This window comes from Canis lupus, chromosome 20, assembly GCF_003254725.2.
Source record: "Canis lupus dingo isolate Sandy chromosome 20, ASM325472v2, whole genome shotgun sequence".
Classification (NCBI taxonomy): domain Eukaryota; kingdom Metazoa; phylum Chordata; class Mammalia; order Carnivora; family Canidae; genus Canis; species Canis lupus.
Genome location: NC_064262.1, coordinates 32,106,888 through 32,124,608, shown reverse-complemented (window position 1 = coordinate 32,124,608; position 17,721 = coordinate 32,106,888). Strand labels below are relative to the sequence as shown.

Genomic DNA, 17,721 nt, shown 5'->3' with positions numbered 1-17,721 from the left:
GCAGTTTCCACTAAGAAACAATAAAAACACAGAAGTTCAATTTCAGAAAACCTGTCTCTTTTGAAAGGTTTAAAATGATACTTTGCCGGAGACTTTAGATTGCGGCTATCTTCTAAGGGATCATTTAAAACAACGTCACGAGAGAGATTTTATTTACTACATATAGTAATAGAACCTGGGCCAGTATAGAACCTGGGCCAGGTTCCAGACACCCTCAAAGGAGAAAAGTAGGCAGGTGCTTCTGGGTTCCTGCTAGCAGTTAAATCTATGGTGAGGTAGCTGGTATAGGGAGATAGGGAAAATTGATTTTTGTGAGTGAGGGTCAATGAGTTCAACACATATTTCCTGAGTGTCTCTTTTGTGCTTGGTGCTGTTTGAGGAGCCAGGGATATAGTGAGCAAGAGAGATAAAGTCCCTAGGGTCAGGCAGTTTACATTTCTAGTGTATTTTGGAGGCGTGTGTGTGACAGTAGGCAAACAAGCAAGAAGATATAAGGTAGTGAGGAGTACTGTAGTAAAAACAAAATAGATCACGTAATGAGGCTGACAGGAGCTATTTTAGGTTGGATGCTAAGGAAGGGCCTCTCTGAGGTGATGACATATAGGTGGAGCCCTGAATGAAAGGAGGAAGCTGATATCTAGAGTCTTTTCTAGGGTGAGGGGACTCCCAGCAGAGGGCCCTCTCTTCTAGTGGAACCAAGCCCAGAGTGTCCAGGAAAAAGGGACATGACCTTGGTGTTTGATATTCAGTGAGCAGGGTGCACAGCAGTATAAAACACCATCTGGGTGGTGGGCATTCAGGATAAGGAGCACTATTTGATCCTAGAACAGTGGGTAACCTTTGAGAGGTTTTCCATTGGGCCATGCTTGGCTCTAGTTTAGGTCTAATAACATTACTCTAGGTTCCTGAGTGCAGAACAGACTGTGGTGGTCAAAGGTGCAGAGAAAGCAAGTGGGAAGCTATGGCATTAGTCCAGATAAGGGATGATGGCAATGTGAGCTGGGATTGCAGCAGTGGAAAGAGTGGCTGGATGGGTTGGAGGGCGTATGCTTTGATTGGAGGGAGCACCAGCACAACTTGTGGAGGAAGGACATGGCATGGGTCCCAGTGAGGAAGCAGGGAGCACTCTTGGTTTCTGCCTTGAGTAAAAGGGGGGTGATGGTGGCATTTTCTGAGATGGAGAAGACTGAAAGATAAACAAATGTGTATAGGGAAAGAAAACCAAGTTGCTTTGAATGCTTGGGTATCTGTCAAGTTGGCAGCTTGGATAGAGGAGTCTGGAATTCAGGGGAGAGTCAGGACTGGACATATGATTTTCAGGGTCATAGAGTATTGAAGGTATTGGAAGCTATTATTCAATAGCTTGTATAAATAATACATATATTATATTATGTATTAAAGATTAGGGCCATTCTAATGGTTATCAGTGTCCAGGGATCTCTGGTTGGCAGGGAGTGGAACATGCATGGATATAAGATTTAAACTCTATAAATAAGAGGCTCTCATAAAAACACAGTGTTATCCTGCTTATGAATAAAGCAATACCATTGTTATCCTATTTTCAGGAAAGGAATGGTAACTTTTGCAAAGATGTAGGGAAAAAAATTGACATTTAACTGCTTAACATTCAGGATGAAGACTTTAATTTCTCAGTGTTATATGGGCATACTTCTACTTTCCCTCTCTCAGTTCAAATTCTGATGGAGCTCCTACCCATGCCAGGCCAGCTGAACATCACTGGAGGAGAGAAAACATGATGCCATCCTGCCTGCCAGGGAACTCAGAGCTCGAGAACAGCAATGGCGGTCGAAGAGCATGAACCCGACTGGAGGCTCTGAGTATGGAGAATCACAGCCCTCAGATGAGCAGGTGTGAATTTCTGGGAATGGGAGTATGAAATGAGAGGCAGCAATATGGACAGATTTTTTTAAGCTAATGAGAGACATGATGAAAGTAAAAACTGGCATCTTTGGTTTTATGAACAGATCATTAAGATGTAATACAAAAATATAGATAATCGAAAACAACAATAACACAACGTTTAGAGAAACTGTTTGCATAGCTAATCAGGAAATCTTTTGTTGTGCTTTGGTCTGAAGGAGGATTATTTGTTAAAAATCTGACTTGTTTAAAAATGATCCAAATTTAATCATTTGAGGAGAAACATGACATCCAAGTTCTGTATTTAATTTTATTTATACATTTTTCTCTCTTTTGCGTTGGTGGGAAAAAAAGCTTAAGCAAAAGAGAAGCCCATCAGGCTGAGTCTTGACAACTGGGGAGAAAAGAAAAATGAAGCCACAGTGATCAGTCCAGAGCAGAACTTGTAGGTTACGATGACAGGCCAGTTGCCTCAGTCAGGCTGGCTGAGCCAGCGTGAACCGAGGTCAGTGGTTATTAATCACTTGTCAAAGTCTGCAGGGCTTTATCATCTAATTATAGTTATAAGTATGTTTATATCATACAAACATGTGGCAAAGCTGCAAAGGATGCAAGCCTTCATGCAATCGGCGGTGACATTTGAAAAATCTACAGATAAGTGATAAATCATAAAACAAACACTTCAGAAAACCATGCCATTCATTACTGTTTGGGCATTTGGGAATTATTTTCTCCACTGTTTATTTCCATAAACATTTAGAACCTGACGGAGCCTTGGACTGCCTTCCCTCTTCCCCTAATTTTCCAATGAGTTGTAAAAATAGCAAGTATAATCATCATTTGAAATGAAAGACTGGTTATCGACTTCATCCATATGAACAGACAACCAGAATGTAATCACAGCTTATTTTATAAAACCCATTTCTGAATAAAAATATCTTGAGCTGTTCTGAAGAATCTCCATAAACACATAAATGGAGGTGCCTAAGGGACAGCTCTAAACCCCACAAACCAATAGATGGCATTTTCAAATAAATGACTTACGGCTGCAAACAGCATCCATTTTGCTCTATTTGGCAGCATGTACGTTTACATGCTAGGAAACATTTCTCAACATGAATGAACTGTGAAATTGTTTCCTCCTACCCAACACGCCTCTAAATTGTATTAGATTATGTTAGCCATTTCTGCACCTTGTCATAGAGGCTGTCAGTGCCCCAAGAGGCAGCATGGGTGGACACTGGAGGCAAGGGCCCCAGAATGTGAGATGCTGCCTGAAATATCAGTCAGCATGTTCCACAAAAATAATAAGAAATATCAGACTCATGCCTAACGATGCGAAGGGAAGTGGCTTTGTGGCAAATCTAGACACCAGGGGATATGATTACCATGTATCCCATCTCCATCCAATGTCAAGCATTGCCCTATAAGTGCAAGTGGATGCTTTTACTCTGAGGAAAATAATCTATGAATATATGCAGTGTTTTAGCTATTGGCATCCTGGAGTCAACTCTTCAAAATCCAAATTTGCCTGCTTTGTGAATTGCATGTTATCTTTAACTTTAATCATAAACACATATAACTAAGAAGGTAATTATGTTGCAGAGATAAAAATCTTTCCAGAGCAAAATGTAAACAGAAGACTGTGGGGATAGTGGTTGCTCTGTGACATTAATTAAGTTAATTGAGAACTGACTCTCCAAACATATATGTGTGTGGGCATGAGTATGGGTAGGACTATGAGTGTGGGTACAAATCTTAGGTTCTTAGTTCTCTGGAGTAGTTGTAGATATTTCACTGAAGCTAACGTGGCCACTTCTGCTCCCACAGGGCACCAGCATGTTCTCTCGATGGATCTGCATCCGCACATGTCCTCAACCCCATCATGTCCTCAACCTCAATGCAGATTACTCTGATCACAATTACACTTAATTCAGGAAACCAAGAGACTACCTGCCTCTCATGTGTTGTTCAGAGCCCCCACACGCAGAACTTTCAATCCAGAATTCAGGTTAGATGCTTGTTTATCCAAGGGGTAGACTTACTTGTCGTTTCATCTCTTATATAGTTTTTTTCATATTCATTAGCAGTATCTTTTAAATTTAAATTTTAGTGTACTGTGTTTTAGAGTCTAGATGTGAGATAGTTGTAAGAAATATAAAAAATACAAATTTTAAAAGAATCACAGTTTTCAATTTTAGGTTAACTGACATGTATTATATGATTCAATTTATCCCATTTTTATATGATGATCTTTGCTGACCTAATAATTTTATCATTGTCTTTATTTATGGCCCAATAATGTCTTTCTGCCAATTCTTTCAAGCTGCTGGATTTATGGAGCCAAGAGCCAAACCACATAATCCACAAGTTTTCTGAACAGCTAAATAATAATTTTCTAAGAAACTGTGTGGATAATCTGCTGGCAAAAGGGATTGACAGCATTTTAATTTTTGCTTTGAAAATTGGCTTTTTACTTTATTATGTAAAAATGTAAATTAATTTTCCCTAAATGAATGAACATTTAATTGGCTAAATAAAATATGATGTCTACTTGTCTGGTGAATTTTCTCATATTCTATCTTTGGGAATCAAATATTAAAAGAGATAGTTAAAGTTACACAGTACTACATCTGAACATTAATTAATTAATCCAACATTATGAGATTTGTTTTCTATGTAGGACAATACTCCTTCTGATGGTGGAATTGGGTTTCATATGTAAAGTCCATAATGAGTCTCAATAAAATCACAGAATCATGAAGCTAGAGGTCACCTGAGAGAGCATGTGACTCAAATCCTTTCCTTTACACATGAGGGTGTTCATATTATTGGTGATGTCTGAGATCAGATACTGGGTTACTAGCAGAATTAGGATGAGAATTAGGTCCTCTTTCTCCTTTTATTGAAACAAAAGGCTCATTTGACAGTAATTGGGTGGCTAACATATCTTAACTATATAATATATCTTAACTATCACATTCATTTGTTTCAGATTATAAATACTGATTTTGTTATAATTTGGACCAAAGTTGGATTTTCAGTTACCTTAAAAGTTTACTCATACATGATAAAAAGAGTTTATGAGCTGAAAGATTCTAAGAGATGTATTTACATGTCAAGAGACAATTGATTTTAAGAATGTTGAAACACCTTTTTATGTACTCTGAAATTACAAACTCAATTTGAACTCATTTTTTTTTTTATGATAGTGGCAGTTCCCCCTACTAGATAATGACCAGATCGTGTGTATAGACCAGGAATACTAAGAAGTGATTACTTCTGATTAATAAAGTGATAATAAGTGATTAATAAAGAACATATACTCTACCTATGTCATAACATTCTGGGCCCCCTTAAAAGTCCTGTAAACCATGTAGGTGGTTTCCTGGGCAGTCATGTTAGTTTTACATGGCTCTGTTGGCTGTTCATTGCTGAGTGGACCGAAAGTGGATACTCGGCCCAACCTAGGCCAATCACATTCTCTCTCCTGGAAAGTAGGAACTGGAATTCAGACATAACCTGTCAAGTTCGGCATGTACTTTGAACTATAATACATAAACTCAAGAGCTGTCAGACAGCCATATGTGACTGGAAATAGAAAGCTGGTGCTTAGAGAGAAGAATGAACAGACAGGAAGAAGCAAGTAGAGATGGACTGAGGATATGCCTGGATGCCCTTGGGTTTCAGGGAACAGCCCTGTATTCTTTTTTTTTTTTAATTTTTAAAATTTTTAATATTTAATTTTTACATTTTTAAATTTTTTTAAAAATTTGGGTTCAAAAATTCATCAGTTGGGCATAAGATCCAGTGCTCATCAAATCACATGCCCTCCTTAATCTCATCACCCAATTACTCTATCCCTCAACCCACCTCCCCTCTGGTGACTTTCAGTTTGTTTCCTAGAGTTAAGAGTCTCTCATGGTTTGTCTCCCTCTCTGACTTCTTATTCAGTTCCCCCCCCCCTTTCCCTCTGATCCTCTGCGCTGTTTCCTATATTCCATGTATGACTGAAACCATATGGTAACTCTTTCTCGGACTTATTTTGCTCAGCATAATACTCTTCCATTCCATCCATGTTGATGTAAATGATAAGTATTCATCTTTTCTGATCAGCCCTATATTCTTATTTAACAAATCCTTCCTGTCTCTCTGTTTCTCTTTTAAGACCAGCTAAGTTGTTTTTTATATGTTCAACCAATGAGTCTTAATTCAGATACTGTCACAAATATCACACTCTAGGGGTGCCTGGGTGGCTCAGGTCCTGGGGTCAAGCTCAGTGGGGAGTCTGTTTCTCTCTCTCTCTCTCTGCCCCTCCCCTTGCTCGTGCTCTGTCTCTCTCAAATAAATAAAATCTTAAAAAAAAAAAAAAAGGAAGTGACATGCTAGAGTCAGAGCTACACTGGTATGATACAATACTATCACTGGTATTCTTGTCCATTTTATGGGATAATTCACAGTATAGGTGAGAAAGCTGGACAATGAGAAGCACTCTAATAACTGAGATCCTGCAGATAGAGCTCAAGGTGGACTGATTTTTAATAAATTCCTAGCATTTAATAAATAGTTAATAAAATATATTGATTTGTGCTGATAAATGAATTTATTTTTTAGAAAACCATATAATATGACATATGTTTCAAGACACAAACTCCAATTTCCTTGTCTTTATTAGTGAGGTTAAAATGATAAGATTTTTCTATATTGACAAATGATTCATAATGCTAGTGACATTTTTGAAATAATGAAATAATTTTGAGATCAGCTTTTGAAATTTTGGAAAAAAGAGAATGGCTTTTGAACTAATATAAGCTATCATGATAAGTTTAAAGGGATCCGATAATACTAAACAATTCATGCTGAAATGTACTAAACATCACATATTGATTAAAATATCTATGCAAATAGAATATGAAATAAATTAACACTTAAAGAAAGCTTGCCATGTGCCAGAAACTGTGCTATGAGTTTTTCATGTATTCATTCATATGATTATCCCAAAAGAGCATTATGCCTGCATGACCCTGAGTTAAATGGTTTGTTCAAAGTCCTACAGCTAGGAAAAGGCAAAGGTATCATATAAACCTAGGTAGACTGTTAACCACATCATAGTAGTCTAAATAAGAAAAATAGCCTGAATTAAACCTTCTAAGGAAAAGAACTTTGGAAGCTCTTTGGAAGTTTTGGAAAACAATTTTGTGACATGAAGAAAAATGCACAGTCTTTTAAATAATAATAATAAAAAAGACACTTAGCTTATTAATGATTCTTACCGGGGGTTAGAAGGAGAAGGTGGATTCATTTCTTTCTGATAGTGGCGACCCTGGTTGACAGGCTGTAAAAGACAAAATGTTTGTGAGGTACTAATCAGGATAATGTTCTTTTCATACACTGTCCTAAGACTCTCATTGCTGTCATTTTTCTTGAGAAATGATCTGCAAGAAGGGGCTGTTTATTTTACTGAAGACCCAAAGGCTGTTTGGGAGATCCAGCAAAGAACAAGGTGGCACACCTGAGAAAGAGCAGGTTATTTTAATGGCTGGTCACTGCATGAGATAGCATCTATGGTGCAATTAAAGTTCATGTGTGGACTCTTCCTCCTTGTGGAGTTTTTACACTGTTAACATTCATTGATATTTCCAGCTACAGTAAAATAAAAAATATCTCATGGATCTAATGCTGCACAGCAGGTATCAACAATAACTCAGAGATCCAGAGATAAGGATTATATATTTATGTCTTAACGTTAGTAAGTCTGCAAGGATAACTTGCATTTTCGCTAATGGAATTACACGTGTAAATCTTAGGTCAAAGTGGTCATTTCCCCAAGTGTATAATAAAGCTCCAAGCATTATGAAGTGAACTGAAAAAAATGGTGCCAGTACCTAACAAAAATGTGAAATCTCAACTTTTTCCTCTGCGAGAAATGTTTAAATGTTACTATTTCAAAACATCGCTAAACAACTACATCCCCAAAAAAGCTTTCAACTGTTGTCTCCAAAGGAATTTGTTTTTCTTTGTTCTATAAAGAGAGAAAATTCCATTATATCTGATACAAATTCTCTTTTTGAACATCAGCATGCAGTATTTTTCTTATGTGGTTAACAACCATGGAATTCTAATATGAAAATCATTTTTAACATTCTCATTTTATTACAAGGTGGAATTTGGAATACATTCTTGAATTGCATTTAAAGGATTTCCATTACTTCCTTACCCAAAAGGGTTTGTGTTAAGCTTTTCCTAACCTATAATGTGGTCTTATAGTGCTGACTCTAACAGAGGAAAACAGTATAGCAATGGTACCTGTACACATAGAGCACATATTCCTTATTTTCCACATACTCCTTATTTTCACAGGCCCTAAAATATTAAAGATGTGGGTCATGAGAATTCTTTAGAGTAAACTGTCTTCCTCTATAAATAATCTCTTGGAAGTGTTCCTTTAATTTAAATCAAACACACTGTCTGATAATCACAGTCACTTAGCCTGACTCTCTGTGATGCACCATGAATTTAAATGTACTCAGATACTTTGGTAATTGAACCGATATCAATGCATCACCATTTCAGTAATAAGAAACAACAGCTGGGAGAACAGAGGAAGGAAAAACATGTCATAAGACATATTTGATCTCACTGGAGAAATAAGACTTCCAGCAATTTGCAAGTGAAATTTGGTTTTATGATTTAGGCTTTATTATTTCACAGCAAGAAAGGAATTAGCAAGCAAAGGGTCTAACGGGTTCTCTAGAGCATCTCACACTGGTGCAGAAATACTCCCGATAATATGTTCATTGGTATTCGTCCAGTAGTTCAGCTATACTCGGGCCTCCAGTGAATGGGCCTCTGCCGATACACTTCCAGAGGCATTTCCATAGCTCTACACATCACAGTTCTGGCATTCAGGAAATTTCCATTTTCTTAATTTTACATCATTAATTCTATTTACACCTGTCTCCAACCCCCTTATTCCAAATGACTTACTCCATCCTCTGCAGAATAGAAATAGTTACAGAATCCTGTCTTGTTTGTGACTCAGCTCTCAGACTACACAGACTGACCCTTTCCGCATTTGCTCATGTCTATATAAAACAGATCTGGTGATGCAAGGAGTAAAAAAGAACACAGTCAACAAAAGATTCACATTTATAGTGGTTTCTAAGTGTTAGAAAATAAAAAAAAATAACCAGTGGAAATGTTTCAAAATAGTAAAGAGTGTTAACATGAGGGAACAGAAAGGTAAAAGAAAAAAATCCCATTAAAATAATCATAGGTTAATGGAACTCAGTCTGAAGAACCTGGTTCCTTAATTTCATTTTTAGTATTGAAAGCTAATTATCAAGTTGTTGCCCCCAAATATTTTATTCAATAACCAACTTTGATTTAAAAACAGGGTATCATGGCAGAGCATTCTGACTTGCACACATAAGTGGTATAAATAGACTTACATGCCCTAGCTGCTAGTGACTCAGTCAGTGAAGGATGCAAGTCTTTTTTGGAATGGGTATGTACAAAACTGGGTGGCCCCAATTCCCTTTCTCTGTATATGTCTCCTAATTTCATAGTCAGACTCAGAGACAGGAAGGGATTATGGGAATGATGGTGCTAAAAAGCTCCTTCAAGGTATTTCAGTTCCCATAACTTTGCTTTGATGCTTTGAAAGGGCAGACAGAGCTTTCACTTGGATGAGGTCTTTCTGTTTTCCTAGACCCAAATCAGAATGAATGAGAAATGTGCCTAATGGTTTCTAAAAGCTCTCTGAACATGGTGGGGTGGGGCTGGGGTGGGGGAATTGATGGGCTGTCTGAAGCCAGATGTCCCCATTCACAAATGGAAACAGATCTGTTTCGAGATATATGCTAGCAGTAAACCTATTTGTACTGTTTCTAGGTAGGTAATATATAATGAAAGCACCAGGTAAAAAAAAAAAAATTGTTTTTGACTTTGGAATTCAGCCATATTCAGGGAATACCTTAAGAAGCAATAGAAGAAGAGCAACCAATACCTACTTTGTAGGTAGGTATATGACAATAATCAAATAACTATGACAATAATCATAGTACTAGTTGACATTTAATCAGCACATACTCTGTGTTAAATCCTTGGTAGATATTATCTCATTTGTTCCTCACAGCAATTCTGTGAATCAGATAGGATTAACAACTCCACCTAACAGAAGAGGAAATTCAGACAATGGGTGTTAATCCAAGGTCATGCCAGCCAACAACAGTGGAACCAGACTTTGAACCCAGTTCACTACAGTTTACCCTCTACTAGATTGTAGTGCTTAATCCAGCTCAGAGTCTCACCTATAGTGGTGAATACTGAAGTTCTTGAAAACACAGGTGACAAACTCAGTTCAGGTTATGGGAGTAAGAAAAAAAAGTGGTCTGAAATATTTATTTGAAATCTATATGACGACCTCCCTACCATAAATTAAATTAATTTGATTTCATTCTTCTGACATGTCTCTATATATTTAAAATTAAGTTTTGCCACATTGCTAAATTTGGGACAAACAAGGTGTAATAGATAATACTCTGAGAATGAGGAAGGTTTATTTCACGGGGTGACTTTCATAGTCACTAAACACAGAACAACTCACATGTTTCAGTATTATACTGACTCTAATATCAGTTTTCATATATCATGTCTATAGTGGTGTAAGAACATCTGCTCATCTGATTTATCTGCAGCTTAGCACAATCAACTAGTTACCTTTCTGGTTCAGGAGAATTAAAAGAAAATTCATTACACCCAAAGAGAGCTTCAAAGTTAATGAATCTGTAGATCAGAACAAATTAAGACCTATTAACTATAAAGAACCTGAAATGCCAATATATTATATATTGGAGATGTAGCAGCCAGTAATCATCCTGTAAAACACTGATATGCTGATGAGCAAAGAAATGGAACAGATTCTAGAAACTGAGGACCTTGTCCTTTTGGTGGCGCTGTTGCTATGCACTAGTGTCAGGAAAACGGAACTCCTAAAATTTGCTACTGAGCACAAGAAGCTTTGCTTTTTCCGTGATCAAGCTGCTAGAAATTTTGGGGTGAGGGAGAGAAGTGAAGGCTAAATAAAAGAACAGGAGATAAGATAATCCTGCCATGTTAAAAGGTAAAGACAATATTTTCATGGTGTTATGTTAAAACCGATGAAAATGGCAAAAATGTTGCAAGGTTAATCAAGACCATAAATAACTTGTCTGAGAACCTCACCATATGCTTGTAATTTTATTAAGTGCATTTCTGCCTCGTTTTTCTCCAAATATTATGCTCTGCAATTGCCATGTTGATGGATGCATGCAATGAGCATTTTTTTTTTTCAAACAAGCTAAGGAGACTTATGTGCTTGATATTAGATTATGGGAATTCTTAACTTGAAGGAATGATGGTTTTAGGGATTCTGCTTACAGGGTAGCATGCACATGAGGCATGCTTTTCTTAAATCACAGGTAAAGGCAGGACAGAGAAATAACGAAATATTGAAATAATAAAATAACAAAAGGGCTTATTTGTAAAGCTCTAAGAGGTTAACTCTGAATTTTCATGGTTAAGCTCAAATCAAAACAAGCATAACAGAACCTCTACCTATCCTTATAGCCCTCAGTAGTCACAAAAAGGGGAAATATCCTAGAAATCTTTTCTGATCATTCAAGTGGCCCTTTGAGGAGAATAACTTTGGGGGAAGCAGCGGGTAACAGCTATGAGTTTACTCTGCTAGGCACTGGGCACATGCATTCCCTGCACGCATTCAATTCTCACCATGTCAATATGAGGAAGGCCTTTTATTATTCCCATTTTATAGGCGATTGTGCTGGTAAATGGCTGAACTGGGATTTGAGTTCAGGTAGGCTGAAGCAGAGTCTATATTCTTTTGGGCACCACAAAAAGCTGTTTCCATTAATAGCTACATTTTTTCCTTAAAAAGAAAACACACACACACACACACACACACACACACACACACACACACGACATGGTTTTATGCTATTGTCAATCAAAAGCCCTTACCAAAATAAAATTCACTTAAGAATACATTATAAGCATCTCCTAGCTCCCTTCCTAAGGCTGCCTGGAGCTGAGTTTTTGAATAAATCTCATGAGGGCTACTCCTAACAGAAACCCTCCAAAATTGATTACTTGTAGCCTGGTTTCCACAGAAGTTGTAAAGTATTGTTTTAATTGAATTTGGTTCTAAGTTAGAAACTTTGAAAAATCTGTCTGTCAAAGGCCAATGGATTTCTCAGTAGGTTTGATTTATTTAGCAAGAGATGCCTACAAAAGCCAATTTGCTATGAGAAATATGGTTACATTTAATTACACTTTTAAATGACTAATTTATTATATCTAAACACCTTTTAAACAGTACATATTACTCTAAACTGTACAGATGCTGAGGAAAGCTGAGGAATCAAAACTTGTAGTAAACACAATAGATTTTGCTAAAGACTCTTCATTTTACTCTGCACGGGCTTCCTGGTTTCAGACTGCAGCGTGTGTGAAGTCCTCCGGTGAAGATACTAAATTGAACGTGACCTGCTTAAATCTCCTTTTAAACCACTGGTCATCAAGCCCTGTCTGTATTTTCCTTTGTCTGTATATTTAATATCCACTTATCAAATCTTGAATGTAAAATATTACCTGCATCATTCAGGGTTTATTTAAGCAAAGCAAAGCTGATGTTTATTTTGGATTTTTTTTTTTTTTTTTTAAGATTTTACCCATTTATTCATGAGAGACACAGAGAGAAGGCAGAGACATAGGCAGAGGGAGATGCAGGCTCCGGGACCACGCCCTGAGCTGAAGGCAGATACCCAACCGCTGAGCCATTCAGGCGTCCCTATTTTGGAATTCTGATGAAAACTACCTTATCGTAGAATAAAAAAAGGAATCTTTTCAATATTACTGATTGATTCATTCAATCCATGACTAACAATCAGTGACTGAAAGTGACCTCATGCCAGGCATTGGTACTGCCTTCAAGGAGCTCATAACCAGGCCTGGGGCACATTGCTAACCATGGTTCCCTCATGTGGTAAACGCTAACGTTGAGATTGAAGATAATGGGAACCCACAGAAGGAAGAAATAATTCTGCGCAGGGTGGTTGAGAGTCAGAGAGGGTTTCATGAAGCAGTGACATGTGAGTTGGGTCTTGGAAAAACAAGGGAATGTTCCAGGTAGAGAAGAGGGATGGAGGGTCTTTCTAGGCAGAGGGAAGAGCAAGATGAGCAGTGACACGATTGACATGATCTGGGTACAGGGCATAGCAGTGACAGGTAAGCTGCACGGTGTAGCTTGGATATGGGGGCGTTTGTTCTATGTTGGCTAGGGGTGGGTAATGATGGCAAGACAAGCAAAGATTCATTTCAAGTTCTGTTCAAGGTGATGGAGAAACAAGTAGGCTATCTTGTGAAAGGAGAGACTCTACTCTCACTTCCATGGATTTAATTCTGTTCCTTTTCGGAACTTGGAATTCCTTTTCCCTTTCTTTCCACATGATGAGCTTGCACTCATTCTGGAACACTGGCTTAACTGTAGTTTTCTTTCTCTGTGAAAGTATTCCTGAAACCAACAGATAGGAACAATTGCTTTCTTTGATGTGGGCCTCTCTTCTATATCAATTTGACCTCAGAGCAGATGATCCTCACCACCAGGTGCTCAGATGGGAGGTACAGAGGTACTGGGAGACTGAGGGAATGCAGATGAAAAATCAAGTGCTAAGGTTATGGTGTTAAGTAGGGAGGGCTAAAATCCTGAGGTTTCTTTGGATTTGGAAATGAAGGTGTGGGAGCAGTGAGAGGTCTTCCATATTTCTGGGAGTGTGCCACTGTGGATGGCAGCGCCATTGAGATCCACAAAAAGCAGGATACCATTGTGATAAATTTATAAGTTCGTTCCTTTCTTCTTTTTCACTCTCCCTACACAACTTCTAAAGAGAAAGGCATAAGCTCTCAGAAAGACCACAATGGTTCTTGTAAATTGCTCTATTTAAACTCTATATGAGCAACAAGATGCAGAGTTCAATTAAGAAATGCAATTTTCCATTTGGTGCTAGTTCCAGTATTGAAATAGACTGAATTTGATGCAATAATAAACATATCTTATGAATACCAAAGGTGGGCTTTTCAATTATTTTCTCAGTCTAAAAAATAGACTGTTTTCTATTTCTCATTTGTTCAAATGGAAGGGTTATCAAGTTCATTACCAGTGGTGTTATTTTTGGCTATATACTTTTAGAGCAGAGTAGTTGTTGTGCATGAGGACTGTAGTCCTTGCCAGCACAGGACAGTGATGAGAACACGGTATCCAGGGCAACCAAGAGCTCAGCCTTTTCAGTCCATAAATAATCATTCCTTAGTTTGCCCTTTGTCACGTTGGTCTCCAAGCTACTTCATGACAGAATGAGCTCGTTCAGGAGGCCACTGTTCTCTTTCTTACTTTCCGTTTAAATGACTGCTGAGGAATATTTTATAAGAAAGGCAATATTTCAATTCCCTTGTAAACTGCATTTGCAAAAATCTGCAACTTACCTTTATGTTCTTAGATCTGGCTACAAGAATACTCTGGCACAGGATATTTTTTTGGTTGGGTAGATAATCTTTGGCACCAAGCTTGCTGGAGGCCTTGTGCATACTTGATCATTTAGTTTAATGAAAAAGTAAGGCAAGAGAAGCCTGGAGGGTGGCAAAGTAGGGATAAAAAACACTCATGAAAACATCGTTCTTCTCCTACATCTCCTTAAAGCCAATCTGAATTCTTCCATAAAGACATGTATGTACTCTCCAGAGCAGAAATGACACCATCCACTGGATATCGCGGGCACACATGTGGCAAATTAAGTCACACATTGAGAAGTCACCCTGTCACGGTGGTGAGAAGTTCAGACTCAGGAGTCATGCCAAGCTAAGTCTGAATCACTACACTCAAGAGTCTCCATTTTCTCACCTGGAGAAACAGCACTTACCACCTAAGACAGCAGTAAGGCCTGAGTTAGATGACAATGGGAGTCCTAGTGCCAGAGCCTCTGAGATTTCTAACATCTACAAAGATTCTGGAGACGTGGAAAAAAAAATTCTTGGGAGAGAAAATTGTAAAATTAGTAAATATTTAATTAAATACTTAAAACATATGTTATCCACTGTCAACTACATTTGAATTCAGCCTTTACATAATTTTATATAAATATAGTTACTCAATTTCATATTTCCTTTCACAAATTGTATAGCAAAAAGTGATATTTACTGTTGGATGAAAGTGCATTTTAATATGTTTGATTTGATGTTGAATGTGGGCCTTATAAGTAAGTATAAGTAAATTATAAGTAAATTTCCTATAAGTAAGGCCTATGGAGGTCTTAAAAAGTCTCTAGGTACTTAAGGAAATGGTAGCTCTAATTACCACTATTTTTTTTTAAAGATTTATTTATTTATTTATGATAGACATAGAGAGAGAGAGAGAGAGAGAGAGAGAGAGAGAGGCAGAGACACAGGCAGAGGGAGAAGCAGGCTCCATGCTGGGAGCCTGACGTGGGACTCGATCCCAGGACCCCAGGATCGTGCCCTGGGCCAAAGGCAGGCGCTAAACCGTTGAGCCACCCAGGGATTCCCCCTCCCCCCTTTTTTTATTACCACTATTAAAATACTGATTCTACTATACTGCCTTATGACATTTTTAAAGCTGTATGGGACTGTTCTATCAACGTTTCCACTTTGTCTTTCCAACTCAGCCATAACATCCCCAAGGACAGAAGTGAAGAAAACAGACTGAATCAAAACACTGGGCTCTACTCTGGGCTCTACCACTGACCAGATGTGATGGCTTGGGCCCAGGATAGTTTAGTTTCTTCACTTGAAAGACTTTGACCTGATCCAGGTCCTCTGCTGGTCTATAGTGAGGAGGATGGGCCATATATAAAAGTGCTTTAACTGTAGAAACATATGGGGAAAATATAAGCTGCTGAAGCATCTGCAGTGCCTACCACGGCCCTCAGACACAGGGAGGAGACAACATCTTTTCTGTTCATTCATTTAACAAATACTGAGCCTTCTCTATGTGCCATGGCCTGAGTTAGAAGCTATGGATGCTGTCAGACACCCAGAATTGAAAGTAAAATTATTCCTTTTTGCTTTCATTGTATGTTTATATATATATTATCCCACAATTAACATACATTATTTGAAGGTAAGAAAGACAATTTAAGAAAAGACAATGCCCTCAGATTTAAAACACTATTTCACAATGGGGCCCTGAATATTTCTTTCTTTTTTTTCTTTTTTTAAAATATTTCTTTAGTTTACTTTTAAGTAACCTCTACACCCAATGTGGAGCTTGGAGTTACAACCTCAAGATTAAGAGTCGCATGCTCTACCAACTGAGCCAACCAAGTACTTCTGAATGGGCTCTCAAGATTTCTCATGGAGAGTGTTCTCATGCTGGCTCTAGTTTTCCCAGGCAAGGCTGGGCTTTGTTAGAAAGGCTTTGTCTGACCTTTATTAAGGCAATAAACAAATACCCAATGTCTTGGACTCACAGGTGGCAGGCAGGAGTTCCAAGTGGTTGTATCATCACTGCTGGTACTGATGCTGACGTTACAGTTGTCCACCTGGGATGCACTCAGGCCGTGGGAAGCCCCTGTGTCCTCCAGTTCTTCATTCTGTTGCCGACGCAGGCTTGCCAGCATTTGCAACTCAGATTCACTCATCTGGCTGGGCTGATAGTTTCTCCAATCATATTCCTGATCAAAACAGAAGAAAGTGACATAGTACAGGGTCACTTGATCGTTCTTAATAGACAACCAACAAATGTTACTCTAGAGCCTTCACCCCTTCAGTGGCTCTCCACTGACCGAGGCCCAGACCCCAATGTGCCCTTATACAATGCCTGCCTCACCTGACTCACCTAGTCTTTTTGCTTCTGGCATATCAGCCACACTGTCACTCAGTAAGGTCCTGAAGAGCATCAAGGTCATGTCTGCCTTAGTGCCTGAGCAAATGCTAGCCCTCTAGCCCATGTGTCCCACATGCTGGCTAATGCCTAGGGACCTTTTAGGTCCCAAATTATGTCATCTCTCTGGGAAGCCTTTCTTGACAATCACAAACTGGGTGGCCCCTCCACTAAGTGCTCTCAGAAGGTGCTCATAAATCAGAAGGTGTTCATTTTTCGTATTTATCACAATTGGAGTTATGTAATGGTTTTTGGCATTCATAGGTAGTCTACAAGCTCTACAAAGGCAAACACAACGACTGCATTATACTCACTGTATTTCCCATGTCTGGTACTTGACCAGTAGTTGATGAAACAAAAATTCAAAAGGTTCTCTTTTTTTAAAAAAGAAAAATTACTTTCCATATAAAAGTCCAGTTTATAAGAATACTGATGAATTTCATCACTGTGAACATTATGACCAAACACATTCAAGTTATAGTAAGATTGAGAATGACTAATGCTGATAAAAGCCATCAAATAAAATCTAATCTTAAAATGGGAACATGTAAGTTTTGAAAGCCAGAAAGACCTCACAGCTATTATAAACACTTATGCTGATATGGACTTTACTATACATGTAGTCTGTCAGGCATTTTTCCCCCAAGAATACTACTACAAATATTTAGAGGGTAACATAAATATTCTTTCAATGTACAGGGAAGAAATTGTCATATAGAATTTTTAAAGCCTTTTCTTTCTCTGTGGTCTAAACCAAATTTGACAGCAAAGGTTAATTTCAACATCACTAAAGTTAGCAAGCATCACATCTGAGTATTGATTTACATCTAGGACTGCCATATAACTTAAAAACAACCTTGAAATTTTCTTATCCATCTGCAAACATT

General features: G+C 38.1%; 1 protein-coding gene and 2 long non-coding RNA genes across 37 annotated transcripts in view; 1 reads left to right on the top strand and 2 right to left on the bottom strand.

The window, feature by feature from the left end:
• The window catches only part of CFAP20DC (CFAP20 domain containing), a 246,655-nt gene that overhangs the window by 51,398 nt on the left and 177,536 nt on the right, over window positions 1-17,721 (bottom strand). For 32 of the 35 annotated variants that reach the window (XR_007404050.1, XR_007404049.1, XR_007404052.1 and 29 more), the window contains 2 exons: window positions 16,422-16,625; window positions 7,155-7,216 (listed from right to left, as the gene is read on the bottom strand). Coding sequence is in view for 29 of the 35 variants with exons in the window: in XM_049097500.1 (XP_048953457.1) it covers window positions 7,155-7,216; window positions 16,422-16,625 (266 nt within the window). In the remaining 6 variants the exon portion in view is untranslated. Of the gene's footprint in view, window positions 1-7,154; window positions 7,217-16,421; window positions 16,626-17,721 lie in introns of those variants that run through there. The other 3 variants (XR_007404051.1, XM_049097499.1, XM_049097506.1) reach the window with 2 other exon arrangements.
• On the bottom strand, window positions 7,237-11,411 carry LOC112665986 (uncharacterized). The gene is made up of 3 exons (XR_003140641.3): window positions 9,973-11,411; window positions 8,869-8,981; window positions 7,237-8,244 (listed from the first exon to the last, which is right to left on the bottom strand). It is a non-coding gene; the product is annotated as an uncharacterized LOC112665986 (long non-coding RNA).
• LOC112665985 (uncharacterized) lies at window positions 13,398-15,020 on the top strand. Its single transcript, XR_003140640.3, has 2 exons — window positions 13,398-13,545; window positions 14,636-15,020. It is a non-coding gene; the product is annotated as an uncharacterized LOC112665985 (long non-coding RNA).